The 19,695-nt window shown below is 40.5% G+C and overlaps 1 protein-coding gene across 1 annotated transcript; it reads left to right on the forward strand.

Annotated features, from left to right (window-relative positions):
- The first annotated feature begins 3,403 nt into the window (after nucleotides 1–3,403).
- Nucleotides 3,404–19,368, forward strand: LOC123310304 (histone H1B-like). Its single transcript, XM_044893770.1, has 3 exons — nucleotides 3,404–3,547; nucleotides 3,614–4,039; nucleotides 18,979–19,368. The coding sequence occupies exons 1-3, from the start codon at nucleotides 3,404–3,406 to the stop codon at nucleotides 19,366–19,368; spliced, it is 960 nt and encodes a 319-aa protein (XP_044749705.1).
- Nucleotides 19,369–19,695: the final 327 nt, after the last annotated feature.

The raw sequence follows: 19,695 nt of genomic DNA on the forward strand, positions 1-19,695 counted from the left end.
TCTCTTTGCCGCGAAGCCCCAGGCAGCTGATCCATAAGTCAGTTGAGGCCTAGCAACAGCTTTGATTATCTTCAATTTTGTCTCTTTCGACATGTGGCTCTTCTTCCTATTAAAGGGTATAGTCTATACATCGCTGCTTTCGTTTTTTCGATTGCTTGTTTGATATGACTTTTCCAAGTAAGTCCTTTGTCGAGCGTTAGTCCTAAATATTTGGCTTCATTTTTCCAGTCGATTTCTTCGCCGTCAACTTCTAGATTCGTTGTGGGTCGCAGTCTCCTCTTCTGTAATAATATTGCTTGGCTCTTTTGTCCATTGAGCTTGATTTCCCACTTTATGCACCAGTCATTTGTTTCGTCAATCGTTTCTTGTAGAACTCGTTCTATTATTTCTGGGTTTCGGTGTCGAGTCGCTATGCCTGTGTCGTCAGCATATAACGTTAGCATGGTTCTTGGATTCTTCGGAATATCGTGAATGTATATCTCTTCACAAACCTTTTAGGGCTTTCACTCCCAATCTCTGAAACAAAATCAATTAAAAATGAAATCAACGATTTGCTCCTGCGTAAATTCTTGCACTAATTTGAATGTATATGTTGTACAGAAGTGGCCCAAGCACTGACCCTCGGGGTACTCCAGCCTCTAGAGCCGGGTCCAGACTATGTAACAAAACATTTTGTCAACAAAGTTATACAACAAATTTGTTATACAACTTTGTTAAATAACTTGTTATAAAATAGCAGAGACATCCATACTTTGTAACAGAATAAAACTTAACAAAAGTGCTCATCTGGAAGCAGTGGCATCTGTAGCATTGAAAATGTCCTCAAACGTAGAGGATGTAATTTTGGCAGCAGCAGCTTGCGTGATTTTATGTAGACGAGTGAAATCTCATCGTTGAGAGCTAGAGGAACTTTATAGTTTAACAACTCTTTTGAAGTATCTAGCAATGGATGACAAAGACCCATTGACAGGGGACATTAAATGTGATGGTAGTTTTAAATATTTCCTAAGTATGACAAGTTCTGATTTCGAATACGAATAAATCAAATCGGCCATAAAATAGGCAAAAAAAGCACGACATTTCGAGATGCAATACCAGTAAAAGAAAGATTGGCGCTGCAGTAAATGTTTAATAACACAAGTGTGGACAAGTTGCGGCGTGTTTTATAACAAAGTTATATTACTTTTTTGATCTTTACCGACACCCAACGGATAACATAAAATTTGCTATATAGCAAGAAAAATGTTGTATAACATTGTGTTGTATAACTTTTTCACTTGAATTTCTCTAACAAGTTATATAACTTTGCTATATATCCTGTTTTGTTACATAGTCTGGACCCGGCTTGAATCTCTTGTTGTGGAGCATTCTCCTTCCACTTTCACGTAAAATCTTCTATTTTGGGGATAATTCCGGATCAACTTGCATATTTTGATCGAATATCCAGCACTTCTCATCTTAAATATTAATCCTTCATGCCATACTCTGTCGAGAGCTCTGGCGACGTCAAGTAAAACAAGACCTGTGGCTTGTTTATTTTGGAATCCCTCTGTAATGTACTCTGTGAGCCTTAATAATTGTTGCTCTGTTGAATGCTCTCTTCTGAATCCGAACAGTTCTGGCGGTATCAGTTTCAGATTTTCGGTTTCCTCATTTAGCCTCGTGGCGATAATCCTTTCTACTACTTTTCCTAACGCCGACAGTAGACTTATCGGTCTGTAGATTTGTGAGAACTTATTCTCATTAAATGGTTTATTGAATACTTTGACTTCCGCTGTTTTCCATTTTTCTGGGTAGTGTTCTGTCCTCATGATTCCATTCGTGATATTTGTTAGAGCGGCTATACATTTTCTAGGTAATTCCTTTAACATAACATTCGTTGTTTTATCGCTTCCGGGAGCTTTCCTCTTCTTCAAACTTCTAATTATCTCCCTGATTTCATTTGGCGATCTTGGCTTGTCTATTTCAGCAGCCGCTGGTAATTCATCATTTTCTTCCAAATCTTCATTATCGTCGTCTATCCTGTAATTTATTCTCGATTCTCTTTCGATCGAGTCCGCCAATGCATCTGCCTTATCAGTATTAGTCTTCTTCTAACCCTCCTGGGTTTATCGGTGTAGGAGTATTTGCGATGGCAGCCTGTGAACAAACCAAAGTTGCGGGTTTATTGAACTCGGAATTATTTTCTGGTATTGTGATCTATTTGACGGTACTTTGACGGTGGAAACATTGAAATTCCGGTTAGCGCATCCACCATTTAGGTTGGTGCAATAAAAGATATTTTTCGGAACGGTATCATTTTATTAATCGGTAATTTTTTTTCGGTAATTCTAATCCATTTTCACCTTCTTCTTCGGTGGAGGCGGTAACGGTGTGGGCGGCGACGGTTCTGACGGTGTTAGCGGTACGGCGGGCCTCAGTCGGAGGTCCGGCAGTATGGCCTCTGTCCTGCTCCCTGGAGTTGCGGTCGGCCCTGAGGCAGTTCTGGCGGTCCCTGGTCCCCTATCTCTAACGCAACACACCCTGGAAAGGACCTCCACACGGCCGCACCTGGAACAGAACTTCGTCCTTGCCCCTCTGTAGTCCTTCCTGCGGTGGCCTTCATTGCCACACCGCCAGCAACTGTGGGGGCCTAACCCCAGGTAGACATGAAGTCCACAGGTTCCCACGGTCCTGGTGGCTGGCGGTTCCGTGTTGGTCCCGGCCTCTCTCCTTCTATCTGGCACCTCCCAGTCTGCCGACAGACTGAGAGTCGACCCAATATTCCTGCGGGAGAAGGCGGTCCGGACGGTAGGGTCGGCTCTCTGAACCCTGACGGTCGGCCCATTGAATAACGTTTCATCCTTAAAATGTCACACGTTAATCAAACAGTAAACAACGGTTTGTTAGTACCCTGTTAAATATTCATTCATATCATACTTTGCCGAATTGACCACTGAAATCTCAATTCCTATTTGAATTATCGAATTGAATGAAACTGAAAACGTATATCTCAGTTCAAAAATTGTGTACGAATTCTGATGGTCAATCAATAAAAGAAAAAGTTCTATTCATCATGAATTGTTCGATCAAGGAGACTCAAATTTCGAAATAATAACTTATGATAAGAATATCCTGGAACCTTGACAGGAGCGACTTCCACAAGTCTGGGAAGAATAGTTTCGGTCCGTCAAAAATGAAATATCGGCCTATTTTCCATATCGCATTCGTCCGAAATACGATGCAATGATGAACCCAATAATTGGTACAAATAAAAAATTCTAAATTCCTCGAGATTTCGCAGGAAACTTGCAATTTCAAGTCCTTAGCAATAATTTACCAACCAATCGCCCGTCAAATTTCCGTCAACTTCGCTAATGTCGGTACCACTATCAGAAGAAATCTAAAGTGTAAAGGTTAAACAATGACATTTTCAACTTCCGAGTCTGAAATGCAACAGGCAACTACGCCCGCCACTGCTGTTGGTAAGACGCTAAAAAAAGCTGAGAAAAAAACCTTAGCAAGGTCAAAACATGTCAAACCCAGCCATCCCCCATCTTCCGATATGGTTAATAGTGCCATCAAAGGATTGAAAGAAAGGAGCGGATCCTCGTTGCAAGCTATCAAGAAATAGATCGGTTCGAATCACAAGGTCGATTCTGAAAGACTTGCACCGTTCATAAGAAAATATCTTAAGACCGCTGTACAGTCCGGTTCCTTGATTCAGACCAAAGGAAAAGGAGCGTCTGGTTCTTTCAAATTGGCCGCTGGCGGTTCTACAACAAACGCGTCGAAGAAAGTTGCGAAAAAATTGGTCAAGTCGGCCGATGGAGCAAATAAGAATGCATCACCTACAATGGCAGCCGACAAGAAGAACACATCACCTGCCAGGTCTACATCTACAGTGAGTAGGTCGAAAAAGAGAGCGGCAATTGCGAAAGAAAAGAAGTCAAAATTAACGAAATCTCCCTCGAAAGCTAAGAAGGCAAACAAATCGCCGACGAAGAAGCCCAAAGCACCGAAACCAAAAACGGTCAAATCAGTAACGGCTCCGAAGAAAGTAAGGTCTCCCAAAAAGAAAAAGTGAAACGTATATAATTTTGGAAGGAAAAAAATTTGAATCCGTTCCTTTTCAGGGCCTCTAGAATTTTCTATCAAATATTACTTTTATAGATTTTCACTCGCTAGAGATACGATGTCATACAAGATGTTTTCATCGAACACGGTAGGTAATTTTTTTCGGAAAATGTAAATATTTTTGAAAATGCTATCACATAAGTGCCGAATTCTAAAAATCATTTGACGGTCAGCAATTTTGCCGAATAATTTCAGGTGCAGAATATTCACGATTTCTTTCAAGCTATCCGATCAAAAAATCATGAAAACTAATATAATATTCGAATTGATCCAACAGTTTTCGAGATATTCATATCATACTTTGCCGAATTGACCACTGAAATCTCAATTCTTATCTAAACTATCGAACTCTAATTCAACACGTGCACCTCAAATCGAAAACTGTGTACAGTTTCGAGATTTGGGTCGAATTATTCCAATATTTCCTTAGGAATTGAAATAATACTGTGTCGAATCGAACACTGAAATCTCAATTCCTATCAGAACTATCGAACTGAAAGTTAACATGTCCATCTCACTTCGAAAACTATGTGTAGTTTCAAGATTTGGGTCGAACTGATTCAACAGATTTTGAGAAATTGATATCAAACTTTGCCGAATTGACCACTGATATCTCGATTCCTATCTGAACTATCGAACTGAAATTCAACATGTGTATCTCAATTCGAAAACTTTGTACAGTTTCGAAATGTGGGTCGAATTGATCCAACCTTTCCTTAGGAATTGAAATCGAACTTTGTCGAGACGACCTACGAAATTTTCAGTTCTATCAGATCAACGAACTGAAATTCAACATATGCATTTCAATTTGAAAACCATATACAGTTTCAAGATTTTGCCCAAATTGATCCAACAGTTTATGGAAAATTGATATCACACTTTGCCGAATTGACCACTGAAATCTCAATTCCTATCAGAACTATCGATATGAAATTCAACATGTGCATCTCAATTCGAAAACTATGACAAGAATATCCATGAACCTTGACAAGAGCGACTTCGGCAAGTCGTGAAATACGATGCAATGATGAACCCAATAATTGGTACAAATGAAAAACTTTAAAATCCTCGAGATTGCGCAGGAAACTTTCAATTTCAAGTCCTTAGCAATAATTTACCAACCATTCGCCCGTAAAATTTCCGTCAACTTGGCTAATATCGGTCCCACTATTTGAAGAAATCCAAAGTGTTAAGGTCAAACAATGTCATTTTCAGCCTCCGAGTCTCAAGTGCGACAGGCAACCACGCCCGCCACTGGTGTATGTACACAGTTTTCGAATTGAGATGCACATGTTGAATTTCAGTTCGAAAGGACCGTGGGGACCTGTGGACTTCAGTTCTACCTGGGGTTAGGGCCCCACAGTTGCTGGCGGTGTGGCAATGAAGGCTACCACAGGGAGGACTGCCGAGGGGAAAGGACGAAGTTCTCTTCCAGGTGCGGCCGTGTGGGGGTCTTTTCCAGGGTGTGTTGCGTTAGAGATAGGGGACCAGGGACCGCCAGAACTGCCTCAGGACCGACCGCAACTCCAGGGAGCAGGACAGAGGCCATACTGCCGGACCTCCGACTGAGGCCCGCCGTACCGCCAACACCGTCAGAACCGTCGCCGCCCACATCGTTGCCACCCCTACCGAAGTAGAAGGTGAAAATGGATTAGAATTACCGAAAAAAAAATTACCGATTATTAAAATGATACCGTTCCGAAAAATATCCTTTATTGCACCAACCGAAATGGTGGATGCGCTAACCGGAGTAGTAGTCGATTCGTCAGAATATCATTTCAATTCCTAAGGAACTATTGGATCAATTCGAACCAAATCTTGAAACTGCACATAGTTTTCGCATGCATCTCAATATGCAACTCAATTCGAAATGTACAGTTTCAAAATTTGGCTCGAATTGATCCAACAGTTTATGGGAAATTGATATCACACTTTGCCGAATTGACGTCTGAAATCTCAATTCCTACCGATATTAAAATGATACCGTTCCGAAAAATATCTTTTATTGCACAAACTGAAATGGTGGATGAGCTAACCGGAGTAGTAGTCGATTCGTCAAAATATCATTTCAATTCCTAAGGAACTATTGGATCAATTCGAACCAAATCTTGAAACTGCACATAGTTTTCGCATGCATCTCAATATGCACCTCAATTCGAAAACTATGTACAGTTTCAAAATTTGGCTCGAATTGATCCAACAGTTTATGGGAAATTGATATAACACTTTGCCGAATTGACCTCTGAAATCTCAATTCCTATCAGAACTATCGATATGAAATTCAACATGTGCATCTCAATTCGAAAACTATGTGAAGTTTCAAGATTTGGCTCGAAATGATCAAACGGTTTTTGAGAAATTCATATCACACTTTGCCGAATTGACCACAGAAATCTTAATTCCTATCTGAATTATCGAACTGAATGAAACTCAATACGTATATCTCAGTTCAAAAATTGTGTAGAGTTTCGAGATTTGGATCGAATTTTGATGGTCAATGAATAAAAGAATAAGTTCTATTTATCATGAATTGTTCGATAAAATTCCACCCATCACGATGATGGGCACCTCAGATTGGGTAGAGATATCTAAAGCTCTCTACACAAAAATGATAAATTACAACCGTGCAACTACAGTTATTATAGAAGGAATGTTACAAGAAGCTATAGATGAAATAAATGACTGGTGTATTAAATGGAAAATAAAACTCAACGGACAAAAGAGCCAAGCGATATTACTGCAGAAGAGGAGACTAAGAACTACAACAAATCTAGAGGTAGATGGAGAAGAAATCGAATGGAAAAACGAAGCAAAATATTTAGGTATCACCCTAGACAAAGGTCTAACATGGAGAAGCCATATCCAACAAGCCGTTGACAAAACCAAGGCAGCGATGAATATGCTCTACCCGCTGATAGGTAGAAAGAGCCACATGTCAAATGAGAGAAAATTGAAAATAATCAAAGCCGTTGCTAGACCGCAACTGACTTATGGATCAGGTGCTTGGGGATTCGCGGCAAAGAGCCATATACAATGAATTCAGGCAACAGAAAACAAGCTACTACGATGTGCCATAGATGCGCCTTGGTTTGTCAGGAACAAACAGATATATCGAGATTTGGAGTGGGAAACCATCACCGAATTTATGTAGAGGAAAGCTGAAAAGTTATTCGAAACAGCGAAGGAACATCCAAACGAAGAACTCAGGAGACTAGTGGACTACGATCCGGAGGAAGACACAAGAAGAATGAGAATTTACAAAAGAGACCGAGAGATCAATTGAGGAGAGATTAAAATGAGTACGACAACTTATTAAAACTATACTAAGAAGAGATATCCGAAATGGACGAACATGAAAACCCTAGCACGACAATGTGCAAGAAGAAATCAACCGATTAAGGGATAAATGGTTTATAGGCAAATGCCCGGAACCAACAAAAAGCAGGTTAGGTTTAGTGGGTCGCGAACTCAGGAGAGTGAGTAACCCCACAGTGTTCCCTAGAAATGGGTTCCTCTGGGCGAGAGATAGAGCCCCGTGTTTTCACGGTCGCAGATTCCCCCTGCTATAAAAAAAAAAAAACTACAGTTAAAGACGGTATAAAAATCATCGCGTCAACCGTAGATGATTTTAGAAAAATCACTACATTCTTCGAGCAGCATGGTAAAGAATTTTTTACCTACCAAATGGAGGAGGAGAAGAAGATATATGCCGTTATTAGGCATTTACCAACCGACGCTGATATTGCGTTGATTAAGTACGACCTGATATTCCAGGGAATATCAGACGCTGAGGTGTCCAGAATGACATCGACAATGACAAAGAAGCCAATACCTCTCTACATGGTTAAAACCCAGAAAAAGGCTCTTGTCAAGGTTCATGGATATTCTTGTCATAAGTTATTATTCCGAAAGTTGAGTTTCCTTGATCGAACAATTCATGATAAATAGAACTTATTCTTTTATTCATTGACCATCAAAATTCGATCCAAATCTCGAAACTCTACACAATTTTTGAACTGAGATATACGTATTGAGTTTCATTCAGTTCGATAATTCAGATAGGAATTAAGATTTCTGTGGTCAATTCTGCAAAGTGTGATATGAATTTCTCAAAAACCGTTTGATCATTTCGACCCAAATCTTGAAACTTCACATAGTTTTCGAATTGAGATGCACATGTTGAATTTCATATCGATAGTTCTGATAGGAATTGAGATTTCAGAGGTCAATTCGGCAAAGTGTGATATAAATTTCCCATAAACTGTTGGATCAATTCGAGCCAAATTTTGAAACTGTACATAGTTTTCGAATTGAGTTGCATATTGAGATTCATGCGAAAACTATGTGCAGTTTCAAAATTTGGTTCGAATTGATCCAATAGTTCCTTAGGAATTGAAATGATATTTTGACGAATCGACTACTACTCCGGTTAGCGCATCCACCATTTCGGTTGGTGCAATAAAAGATATTTTTTGGAATGGTATCATTTTAATAATCGGTAATTTTTTTTTGGGTAATTCTAATCCATTTTCACCTTCTACTTCGGTAGGGGCGGCAACGATGTGGGCGGCGACGGTTCTGACGGTGTTGGCGGTACGGCGGGCCTCAGTCGGAGGTCCGGCAGTATGGCCTCTGTCCTGCTTCCTGGAGTTGCGGTCGGTCCTGAGGCAGTTCTGGCGGTCCCTGGTCCCCTATCTCTAACGCAACACACCCTGGAAAGGACCCCCACACGGTCGCACCTGGAACAGAACTTCGTCCTTTCCCCTCGGCAGTCCTCCCTGTGGTGGCCTTCATTGCCACACCGCCAGCAACTGTGGGGGCCTAACCCCAGGTAGAACTGAAGTTCACAGGTCCCCACGGTCCTTTCGAACTGAAATTCAACATGTGCATCTCAATTCGAAAACTGTGTACATACATCAGTGGCGGGCGTGGTTGCCTGTCGCACTTGAGACTCGGAGGCTGAAAATGACATTGTTTGACTTTATTTTCACTAATAAGGTCAAACAATGTTTGACCTTAACACTTTGGATTTCTTCATATAGTGGGACCGATATTAGCCAAGTTGACGGAAGTTTTACGGGCGAATGGTTGGTAAATTATTGCTAAGGACTTGAAATTGAAAGTTTCCTGCGCAATCTCGAGGATTTTAAAGTTTTTTATTTGTACCAATTATTGGGTTCATCATTGCATCGTATTTCGGACGAATGCGATATGGAAAATAGGCCGATATGTCATTTTTGACGGACCGAAACGATTCTTTCCAGACTTGCCGAAGTCGCTCTTGTCAAGGTTCATGGATATTCTTGTCATAAGTTATTATTCCGAAAGTTGAGTCTCCTGGATCGAACAATTCATGATTAATAGAACTTATTCTTTTATTCATTGACCATCAAAATTCGATCCAAATCTCGAAACTCTACACAATTTTTGAACTGAGATATACGTATTGAGTTTCATTCAGTTCGATAATTTTGATAGGAATTAAGATTTCTGTGGTCAATTCGGCAAAGTGTGATATGAATTTCTCAAAAACCGTTTGATCATTTCGACCCAAATCTTGAAACTTCACATAGTTTTCGAATTGGGATGCACATGTTGAATTTCATATCGATAGTTCTGATAGGAATTGAGATTTCAGAGGTCAATTCGGCAAAGTGTGATATCAATTTCCCATAAACTGTTGGATCAATTCGAGCCAAATTTTGAAACTATACATAGTTTTCGAATTGAGGTGCATATTGAGATGCATGCGAAAACTATGTGCAGTTTCAAGATTTGGTTCGAATTGATCCAATAGTTCCTTAGGAATTGAAATGATATTTTGACGACTCGACTACTACTCCGGTTAGCGCATCCACCATTTCGGTTGGTGCAATAAAAGATATTTTTCGGAACGGTATCATTTTAATATCGGTAGGAATTGAGATTTCAGAGGTCAATTCGGCAAAGTGTGATATCAATTTCCCATAAACTTTTGGATCAATTCGAGCCAAATTTTGAAACTGTACATAGTTTTCGAATTGAGTTGCATATTGAGATGCATGCGAAAACTATGTGCAGTTTCAAGATTTGGTTCGAATTGATCCAATAGTTCCTTAGGAATTGAAATGATATTTTGACGAATCGACTACTACTCCGGTTAGCGCATCCACCATTTCGGTTGGTGCAATAAAAGATATTTTTCGGAATGGTATCATTTTAATAATCGGTAATTTTTTTTTTCGGTAATTCTAATCCATTTTCACCTTCTACTTCGGTAGGGGCGATAACGATGTGGGCGGCGACGGTTCTGACGGTGTTGGCGGTACGGCGGGCCTCAGTCGGAGGTCCGGCAGTATGGCCTCTTTCCTGCTCCCTGAAGTTGCGGTCGGTCCTGAGGCAGTTCTGGCGGTCATTGATCCCCTATCTCTAACGCAACACACCCTGGAAAAGACCCCCACACGGCCGCACCTGGAACAGAACTTCGTCCTTTCCCCTCGGCAGTCCTCCCTGTGGTGGCCTTCATTGCCACACCGCCAGCAACTGTGGGGGCCTAACCCCAGGTAGAACTGAAGTCCACAGGTCCCCACGGTCCTTTCGAACTGAAATTCAACATGTGCATCTCAATTCGAAAACTGTGTACATACACCAGTGGCGGGCGTGGTTGCCTGTCGCACTTGAGACTCGGAGGCTGAAAATGACATTGTTTGACCTTAACACTTTGGATTTCTTCAAATAGTGGGACCGATATTAGCCAAGTTGACGGAAATTTTACGGGCGAATGGTTGGTAAATTATTGCTAAGGACTTGAAATTGAAAGTTTCCTGCGCAATCTCGAGGATTTCAAAGTTTTTTATTTGTATCAATTATTGGGTTCATCATTGCATCGTATTTCGGACGAATGCGATATGGAAAATAGGCCGATATGTCATTTTTGACGGACCGAAACAATTCTTCCCAGACTTGCCGAAGTCGCTCTTGTCAAGGTATCCATATACAGGGTGTGGCGTAATGAATGGATAATATTGAGCCTGGGGGTAGAGGACTCTATGGCGGTTCAGAAAAATATATTTTACGTTCAGTAAAAGGGCCTTGGTTTTCGAGATATTGGAGATTTTCGAAAATTCAAGAGAATTACACCCTACGCCACTCGTTTTGCAGGCAAGACTCCAAATGAAGGAATTTTTTCAAACTGTTTTTTGGATAGTATTCCTGGATAGATGATCTATCGAATGTAATTCATTATTTTTGAGGGGCATGAATAGTTCTTTATGAGAAAAAGAAGTTATTATTCCGAAAGTTGAGTCTCCTTGATCGAACAATTCATGATAAATAGAACTTATTCTTTTATTCATTGACCATCAAAATTCGATCCAAATCTCGAAACTCTACACAATTTTTGAACTGAGATATACGTATTGAGTTTCATTCAGTTCGATAATTCAGATAGGAATTCAGATTTCTGTGGTCAATTTGGCAAAGTGTGATATGAATTTCTCAAAAACCGTTTGATCAATTCGACCCAAATCTTGAAACTTCACATAGTTTTCGAATTGAGATGAACATGTTGAATTTCATATCGATAGCTCTGATAGGAATTGAGATTTCAGTGGTCAATTCGGCAAAGTGTGATATCAATTTCCCATAAACTGTTGGATCAATTCGAGCCAAATTTTGAAACTGTACATAGGTTTCGAATTGAGTTGCATATTGAGATGCACATGTTGAATTTCAGTTCGATAGTTCAGATAGGCATTGAGATTTCTGTGGTCAATTTGGCAAAGTGTGATATGAATTTCTCAAAAACCGTTTGATCAATTCGACCCAAATCTTGAAACTTCACATAGTTTTCGAATTGAGATGCACATGTTGAATTTCATATCGATAGTTCTGATAGGAATTGAGATTTCAGTGGTCAATTCGGCAAAGTGTGATATCAATTTTCCATAAACTGTTGGATCAATTCGGGCAAAATCTTGAAACTGTATATGGTTTTCAAATTGAGATGCATATGTTGAATTTCAGTTCGTTGATCTGGAATTATTCATTGACCATCAAAATTCGATCCAAATCTCGAAACTCTACACAATTTTTGAACTGAGATATACGTATTGAGTTTCATTCAGTTCGATAATTCAGATAGGAATTAAGATTTCTGTGGTCAATTCGGCAAAGTGTGATATGAATTCCTCAAAAACCGTTTGATCATTTCGACCCAAATCTTCAAACTTCACATAGTGTGATATCAATTTCCCATAAACTTTCGGATCAATTCGAGCCAAATTTTGAAACTGTACATAGTTTTCGAATTGAGTTGCATATTGAGATGCATGCGAAAACTATGTGCAGTTTCAAGATTTGGTTCGAATTGATCCAATAGTTCCTTAGGAATTGAAATGATATTTTGACGAATCGACTACTACTCCGGTTAGCGCATCCACCATTTCGGTTGGTGCAATAAAAGATATTTTTCGGAACGATATCATTTTATTAATCGGTAATTTTTTTTTCGGTAATTCTAATCCATTTTCACCTTCTTCTTCGGTGGGGGCGGCACCGATGTGGGCGGCGACGGTTCTGACGGTGTTGGCGGTACGGCGGGCCTCAGTCGGAGGTCCGGCAGTATGGCCTCTGTCCGGCTCCCTGGAGTTGCGGTCGGTCCTGAGGCAGTTCTGGCGGTCCCTGGTCCCCTATCTCTAACGCAACACACCCTGGAAAGGACCCCCACACGGCCGCACCTGGAACAGAACTTTGTCCTTTCCCCTCGGCAGTCCTCCCTGTGGTGGCCTTCATTGCCACACCGCCAGCAACTGTGGGGGCCTAACCCCAGGTAGACCTGAAGTCCACAGTACCCCGCGATAAAACAACGAATGTTATGTTAGAGAAATTACCTAGAAAAGGTATAGCCGCTCTAACAAATATCACGAATGGAATCATTGGGACAGAACACTACCCAGAAAAATGGAAAAAAGCGGAAGTCATAGTATTCAATAAAACATTTAAAGAGAAGAAGTTCCCACAAAACTACAGACCGATAAGTCTACTGTCGGCGTTAGGAAAAGTAGTAGAAAGGATTATCGCCACGAGGCTAAATGAGGAATTCGAAAATCTGAAACTGATACCGCCAGTACAGTTCGGATTCAGAAGAGAGCATTCAACAGAGCAACAATTATTAAGGCTCACGAGTACATTTCAGAGGGATTCCAAAATAAACAAGCCACAGGTCTTGTTTTACTAGACGTCGCCAGAGCTTTTGACAGAGTATGGCATGAAGGATTAATATTTAAGATGAGAAGTGCAGGATATTCAATCAAAATATGCAAGTTGATCCGGAATTATCACAAAAATAGAAGATTTTACGTGAAAGTGGAAGGAGAATGCTCCACAATAAGAGATTTAGAGGCTGGTGTACCCCAAGGGTCAGTGCTTGGGCCATACATTCACGAAATTCCGAAGAATGCAAGAACCATGCTAACGTTATATGCTGACGACACAGGCATAGCGACTCGACACCGAAACCCAGAAATGATAGAACGAGTTCTACAAGAAACGATTGACGAAACAAATGACTGGTGCATAAAGTGGAAAATCAAGCTCAATGGAAAAAAGAGCCAAGCAATATTATTACAGAAGTGGAGACTGCGACTCACAACGAATCTAGAAGTTGACGGCGAAGAAATCGACTGGAAAAATGAAGCCAAATATTTAGGACTAACGCTTGACAAAGGACTTACTTGGAAGAGTCATATCAAACAAGCAATCGACAAAACGAAACCAGCGTTGTATAGACTCTACCCTTCAATAGGAAGAAGAAGCCACATGTCGAAAGAGACAAAATTGAAGATAATTAAAGCCGTTGCTAGGCCTCAACTGACTTATGGATCAGCTGCCTGGGGCTTCGCGGCAAAGAGCCACATCAAAAGAATTCAGGCCACTGAAAACAAGCTGCTACGATGTGCAATAGATGCACCTTGGTTTGTCAGAAATGGACAGATATATAGGGACCTAAAGTGGGAAACCATAACGGAATTCATGAACAGAAAAGCAGAGAAATGATTCGAAACAGCGAAACACCATCCGAATCAAGAACTCAGGAGACTAGTGGACTACGACCCAGAGGAAGACAAGAGGAGAATGCGAATTTACCGAAGGAGACCAAGAGATCAATTAATAAGAGATTAAAATAACAACAGAAACTTATTGAAAAATTCAATAAAGTGTTAATCAATTTGAAAACTATATACAGTTTCAAGATTTGGCTCGAATTGATCCAACAGTTTTTGAGAAATCGATATCACACTTTGCCGAATTGACCGCTGAAATCTCTATTCCTATCTGACCTATCGAACTGAAATTCAACATGTGAATCTCAATTCGAAAACTATGTGCAGTTTCAAGATTTGGGTCGAATTGATCAAACGGTTTTTGAGAAATTTATATTCAAAAAAAATTACCTATTAATAAAATCATACCGTTCCGAAAAATATCTTTTAATGCACCAACCGAAATGGTGGATGCGCTAACCGGAATTTCAATGTTTCCACCGTCAAAGTACCGTTAAATAGATCACGATACCAGAAAATAATTCCGAGTTCAATAAACCCGCAACTTTGGTTTGTTCACAGGCTGCCACCGCAAATAATCCTACACCGATAAACCCAGGAGGGTTAGAAGAATTTTTTTTTTGTGTAGCAGGGGGAAAATCTGCAAATCAGATGAACCACCCTCTCCTGAGGGGGAACAAGTGTGGGGTTTCTCACTCTCCTGAACTTGTGACGCACTAAAAACCCTTAACTGCTTCTTGAATTTTGTTCCCGGGCATTTGCCTATAAACCGTTCATCTCTTAGTCGGTTTTCTTGTCGCACACTATCGTGCTGGGATTTATGTGTATATCCTCTATTGGATTAACACTTTATTGAATTTTTCAATAAGTTTCTGTTGTTATTTTAATCTCTTATTAATTGATCTCTTGGTCTCCTCGTATTTTCCTCTTGTCATCCTCTGGGTCGTAGTCCCCTAGTCTCCTGAGTTCTTGATTCGGATGGTGTTTCGCTGTTTCGAATAATTTCTCTGCTTTTCTGTTCATCAATTCCGTTATGGTTTCCCATTTCAGGTCCCTATATATCTGTCCATTCCTGACAAACCAAGGTGCATCTATTGCACATCGTAGCAGCTTGTTTTCAGTATCCTGAATTCTTGTGATGTGTCTCTTTGCCGCGAAGCCCCAGGCAGCTGATCCATAAGTCAGTTGAGGCCTAGCAACAGCTTTGATTATCTTCAATTTTGTCTCTTTCGACATGTGGCTCTTCTTCCTATTAAAGGGTATAGTCTATACATCGCTGCTTTCGTTTTTTCGATTGCTTGTTTGATATGACTTTTCCAAGTAAGTCCTTTGTCGAGCGTTAGTCCTAAATATTTGGCTTCATTTTTCCAGTCGATTTCTTCGCCGTCAACTTCTAGATTCGTTGTGGGTCGCAGTCTCCTCTTCTGTAATAATATTGCTTGGCTCTTTTGTCCATTGAGCTTGATTTCCCACTTTATGCACCAGTCATTTGTTTCGTCAATCGTTTCTTGTAGAACTCGTTCTATTATTTCTGGGTTTCGGTGTCGAGTCGCTATGCCTGTGTCGTCAGCATATAACGTTAGCATGGTTCTTGGATTCTTCGGAATATCGTGAATGTATATCTCTTCACAAACCTTTTAGGGCTTTCACTCCCAATCTCTGAAACAAAATCAATTAAAAATGAAATCAACGATTTGCTCCTGCGTAAATTCTTGCACTAATTTGAATGTATATGTTGTACAGAAGTGGCCCAAGCACTGACCCTCGGGGTACTCCAGCCTCTAGAGCCGGGTCCAGACTATGTAACAAAACATTTTGTCAACAAAGTTATACAACAAATTTGTTATACAACTTTGTTAAATAACTTGTTATAAAATAGCAGAGACATCCATACTTTGTAACAGAATAAAACTTAACAAAAGTGCTCATCTGGAAGCAGTGGCATCTGTAGCATTGAAAATGTCCTCAAACGTAGAGGATGTAATTTTGGCAGCAGCAGCTTGCGTGATTTTATGTAGACGAGTGAAATCTCATCGTTGAGAGCTAGAGGAACTTTATAGTTTAACAACTCTTTTGAAGTATCTAGCAATGGATGACAAAGACCCATTGACAGGGGACATTAAATGTGATGGTAGTTTTAAATATTTCCTAAGTATGACAAGTTCTGATTTCGAATACGAATAAATCAAATCGGCCATAAAATAGGCAAAAAAAGCACGACATTTCGAGATGCAATACCAGTAAAAGAAAGATTGGCGCTGCAGTAAATGTTTAATAACACAAGTGTGGACAAGTTGCGGCGTGTTTTATAACAAAGTTATATTACTTTTTTGATCTTTACCGACACCCAACGGATAACATAAAATTTGCTATATAGCAAGAAAAATGTTGTATAACATTGTGTTGTATAACTTTTTCACTTGAATTTCTCTAACAAGTTATATAACTTTGCTATATATCCTGTTTTGTTACATAGTCTGGACCCGGCTTGAATCTCTTGTTGTGGAGCATTCTCCTTCCACTTTCACGTAAAATCTTCTATTTTGGGGATAATTCCGGATCAACTTGCATATTTTGATCGAATATCCAGCACTTCTCATCTTAAATATTAATCCTTCATGCCATACTCTGTCGAGAGCTCTGGCGACGTCAAGTAAAACAAGACCTGTGGCTTGTTTATTTTGGAATCCCTCTGTAATGTACTCTGTGAGCCTTAATAATTGTTGCTCTGTTGAATGCTCTCTTCTGAATCCGAACAGTTCTGGCGGTATCAGTTTCAGATTTTCGGTTTCCTCATTTAGCCTCGTGGCGATAATCCTTTCTACTACTTTTCCTAACGCCGACAGTAGACTTATCGGTCTGTAGATTTGTGAGAACTTATTCTCATTAAATGGTTTATTGAATACTTTGACTTCCGCTGTTTTCCATTTTTCTGGGTAGTGTTCTGTCCTCATGATTCCATTCGTGATATTTGTTAGAGCGGCTATACATTTTCTAGGTAATTCCTTTAACATAACATTCGTTGTTTTATCGCTTCCGGGAGCTTTCCTCTTCTTCAAACTTCTAATTATCTCCCTGATTTCATTTGGCGATCTTGGCTTGTCTATTTCAGCAGCCGCTGGTAATTCATCATTTTCTTCCAAATCTTCATTATCGTCGTCTATCCTGTAATTTATTCTCGATTCCCTTTCGATCGAGTCCGCCAATGCATCTGCCTTATCAGTATTAGTCTTCTTCTAACCCTCCTGGGTTTATCGGTGTAGGAGTATTTGCGATGGCAGCCTGTGAACAAACCAAAGTTGCGGGTTTATTGAACTCGGAATTATTTTCTGGTATTGTGATCTATTTGACGGTACTTTGACGGTGGAAACATTGAAATTCCGGTTAGCGCATCCACCATTTAGGTTGGTGCAATAAAAGATATTTTTCGGAACGGTATCATTTTATTAATCGGTAATTTTTTTTCGGTAATTCTAATCCATTTTCACCTTCTTCTTCGGTGGAGGCGGTAACGGTGTGGGCGGCGACGGTTCTGACGGTGTTAGCGGTACGGCGGGCCTCAGTCGGAGGTCCGGCAGTATGGCCTCTGTCCTGCTCCCTGGAGTTGCGGTCGGCCCTGAGGCAGTTCTGGCGGTCCCTGGTCCCCTATCTCTAACGCAACACACCCTGGAAAGGACCTCCACACGGCCGCACCTGGAACAGAACTTCGTCCTTGCCCCTCTGTAGTCCTTCCTGCGGTGGCCTTCATTGCCACACCGCCAGCAACTGTGGGGGCCTAACCCCAGGTAGACATGAAGTCCACAGGTTCCCACGGTCCTGGTGGCTGGCGGTTCCGTGTTGGTCCCGGCCTCTCTCCTTCTATCTGGCACCTCCCAGTCTGCCGACAGACTGAGAGTCGACCCAATATTCCTGCGGGAGAAGGCGGTCCGGACGGTAGGGTCGGCTCTCTGAACCCTGACGGTCGGCCCATTGAATAACGTTTCATCCTTAAAATGTCACACGTTAATCAAACAGTAAACAACGGTTTGTTAGTACCCTGTTAAATATTCATTCATATCATACTTTGCCGAATTGACCACTGAAATCTCAATTCCTATTTGAATTATCGAATTGAATGAAACTGAAAACGTATATCTCAGTTCAAAAATTGTGTACGAATTCTGATGGTCAATCAATAAAAGAAAAAGTTCTATTCATCATGAATTGTTCGATCAAGGAGACTCAAATTTCGAAATAATAACTTATGATAAGAATATCCGGGAACCTTGACAGGAGCGACTTCCACAAGTCTGGGAAGAATAGTTTCGGTCCGTCAAAAATGAAATATCGGCCTATTTTCCATATCGCATTCGTCCGAAATACGATGCAATGATGAACCCAATAATTGGTACAAATAAAAAATTCTAAATTCCTCGAGATTTCGCAGGAAACTTGCAATTTCAAGTCCTTAGCAATAATTTACCAACCAATCGCCCGTCAAATTTCCGTCAACTTCGCTAATGTCGGTACCACTATCAGAAGAAATCTAAAGTGTAAAGGTTAAACAATGACATTTTCAACTTCCGAGTCTGAAATGCAACAGGCAACTACGCCCGCCACTGCTGTTGGTAAGACGCTAAAAAAAGCTGAGAAAAAAACCTCAGCAAGGTCAAAACATGTCAAACCCAGCCATCCCCCAACTTCCGATATGGTCAATAGTGCCATCAAAGGATTGAAAGAAAGGAGCGGATCCTCGTTGCAAGCTATCAAGAAATAGATCGGTTCGAATCACAAGGTCGATTCTGAAAGACTTGCACCGTTCATAAGAAAATATCTTAAGACCGCTGTACAGTCCGGTTCCTTGATTCAGACCAAAGGAAAAGGAGCGTCTGGTTCTTTCAAATTGGCCGCTGGCGGTTCTACAACAAACGCGTCGAAGAAAGTTACGAAAAAATTGGTCAAGTCGGCCGATGGAGCAAATAAGAATGCATCACCTACAATGGCAGCCGACAAGAAGAACACATCACCTGCCAGGTCTACATCTACAGTGAGTAGGTCGAAAAAGAGAGCGGCAATTGCGAAAGAAAAGAAGTCAAAATTAACGAAATCTCCCTCGAGAGCTAAGAAGGCAAACAAATCGCCGACGAAGAAGCCCAAAGCACCGAAACCAAAAACGGTCAAATCAGTAACGGCTCCGAAGAAAGTAAGGTCTCCCAAAAAGAAAAAGTGAAACGTATATAATTTTGGAAGGAAAAAAATTTGAATCCGTTCCTTTTCAGGGCCTCTAGAATTTTCTATCAAATATTACTTTTATAGATTTTCACTCGCTAGAGATACGATGTCATACAAGATGTTTTCATCGAACACGGTAGGTAATTTTTTTCGGAAAATGTAAATATTTTTGAAAATGCTATCACATAAGTGCCGAATTCTAAAAATCATTTGACGGTCAGCAATTTTGCCGAATAATTTCAGGTGCAGAATATTCACGATTTCTTTCAAGCTATCCGATCAAAAAATCATGAAAACTAATATAATATTCGAATTGATCCAACAG

Source organism: Coccinella septempunctata, chromosome 3 (assembly GCF_907165205.1).
Source record: "Coccinella septempunctata chromosome 3, icCocSept1.1, whole genome shotgun sequence".
In the NCBI taxonomy this organism is placed as follows: domain Eukaryota; kingdom Metazoa; phylum Arthropoda; class Insecta; order Coleoptera; family Coccinellidae; genus Coccinella; species Coccinella septempunctata.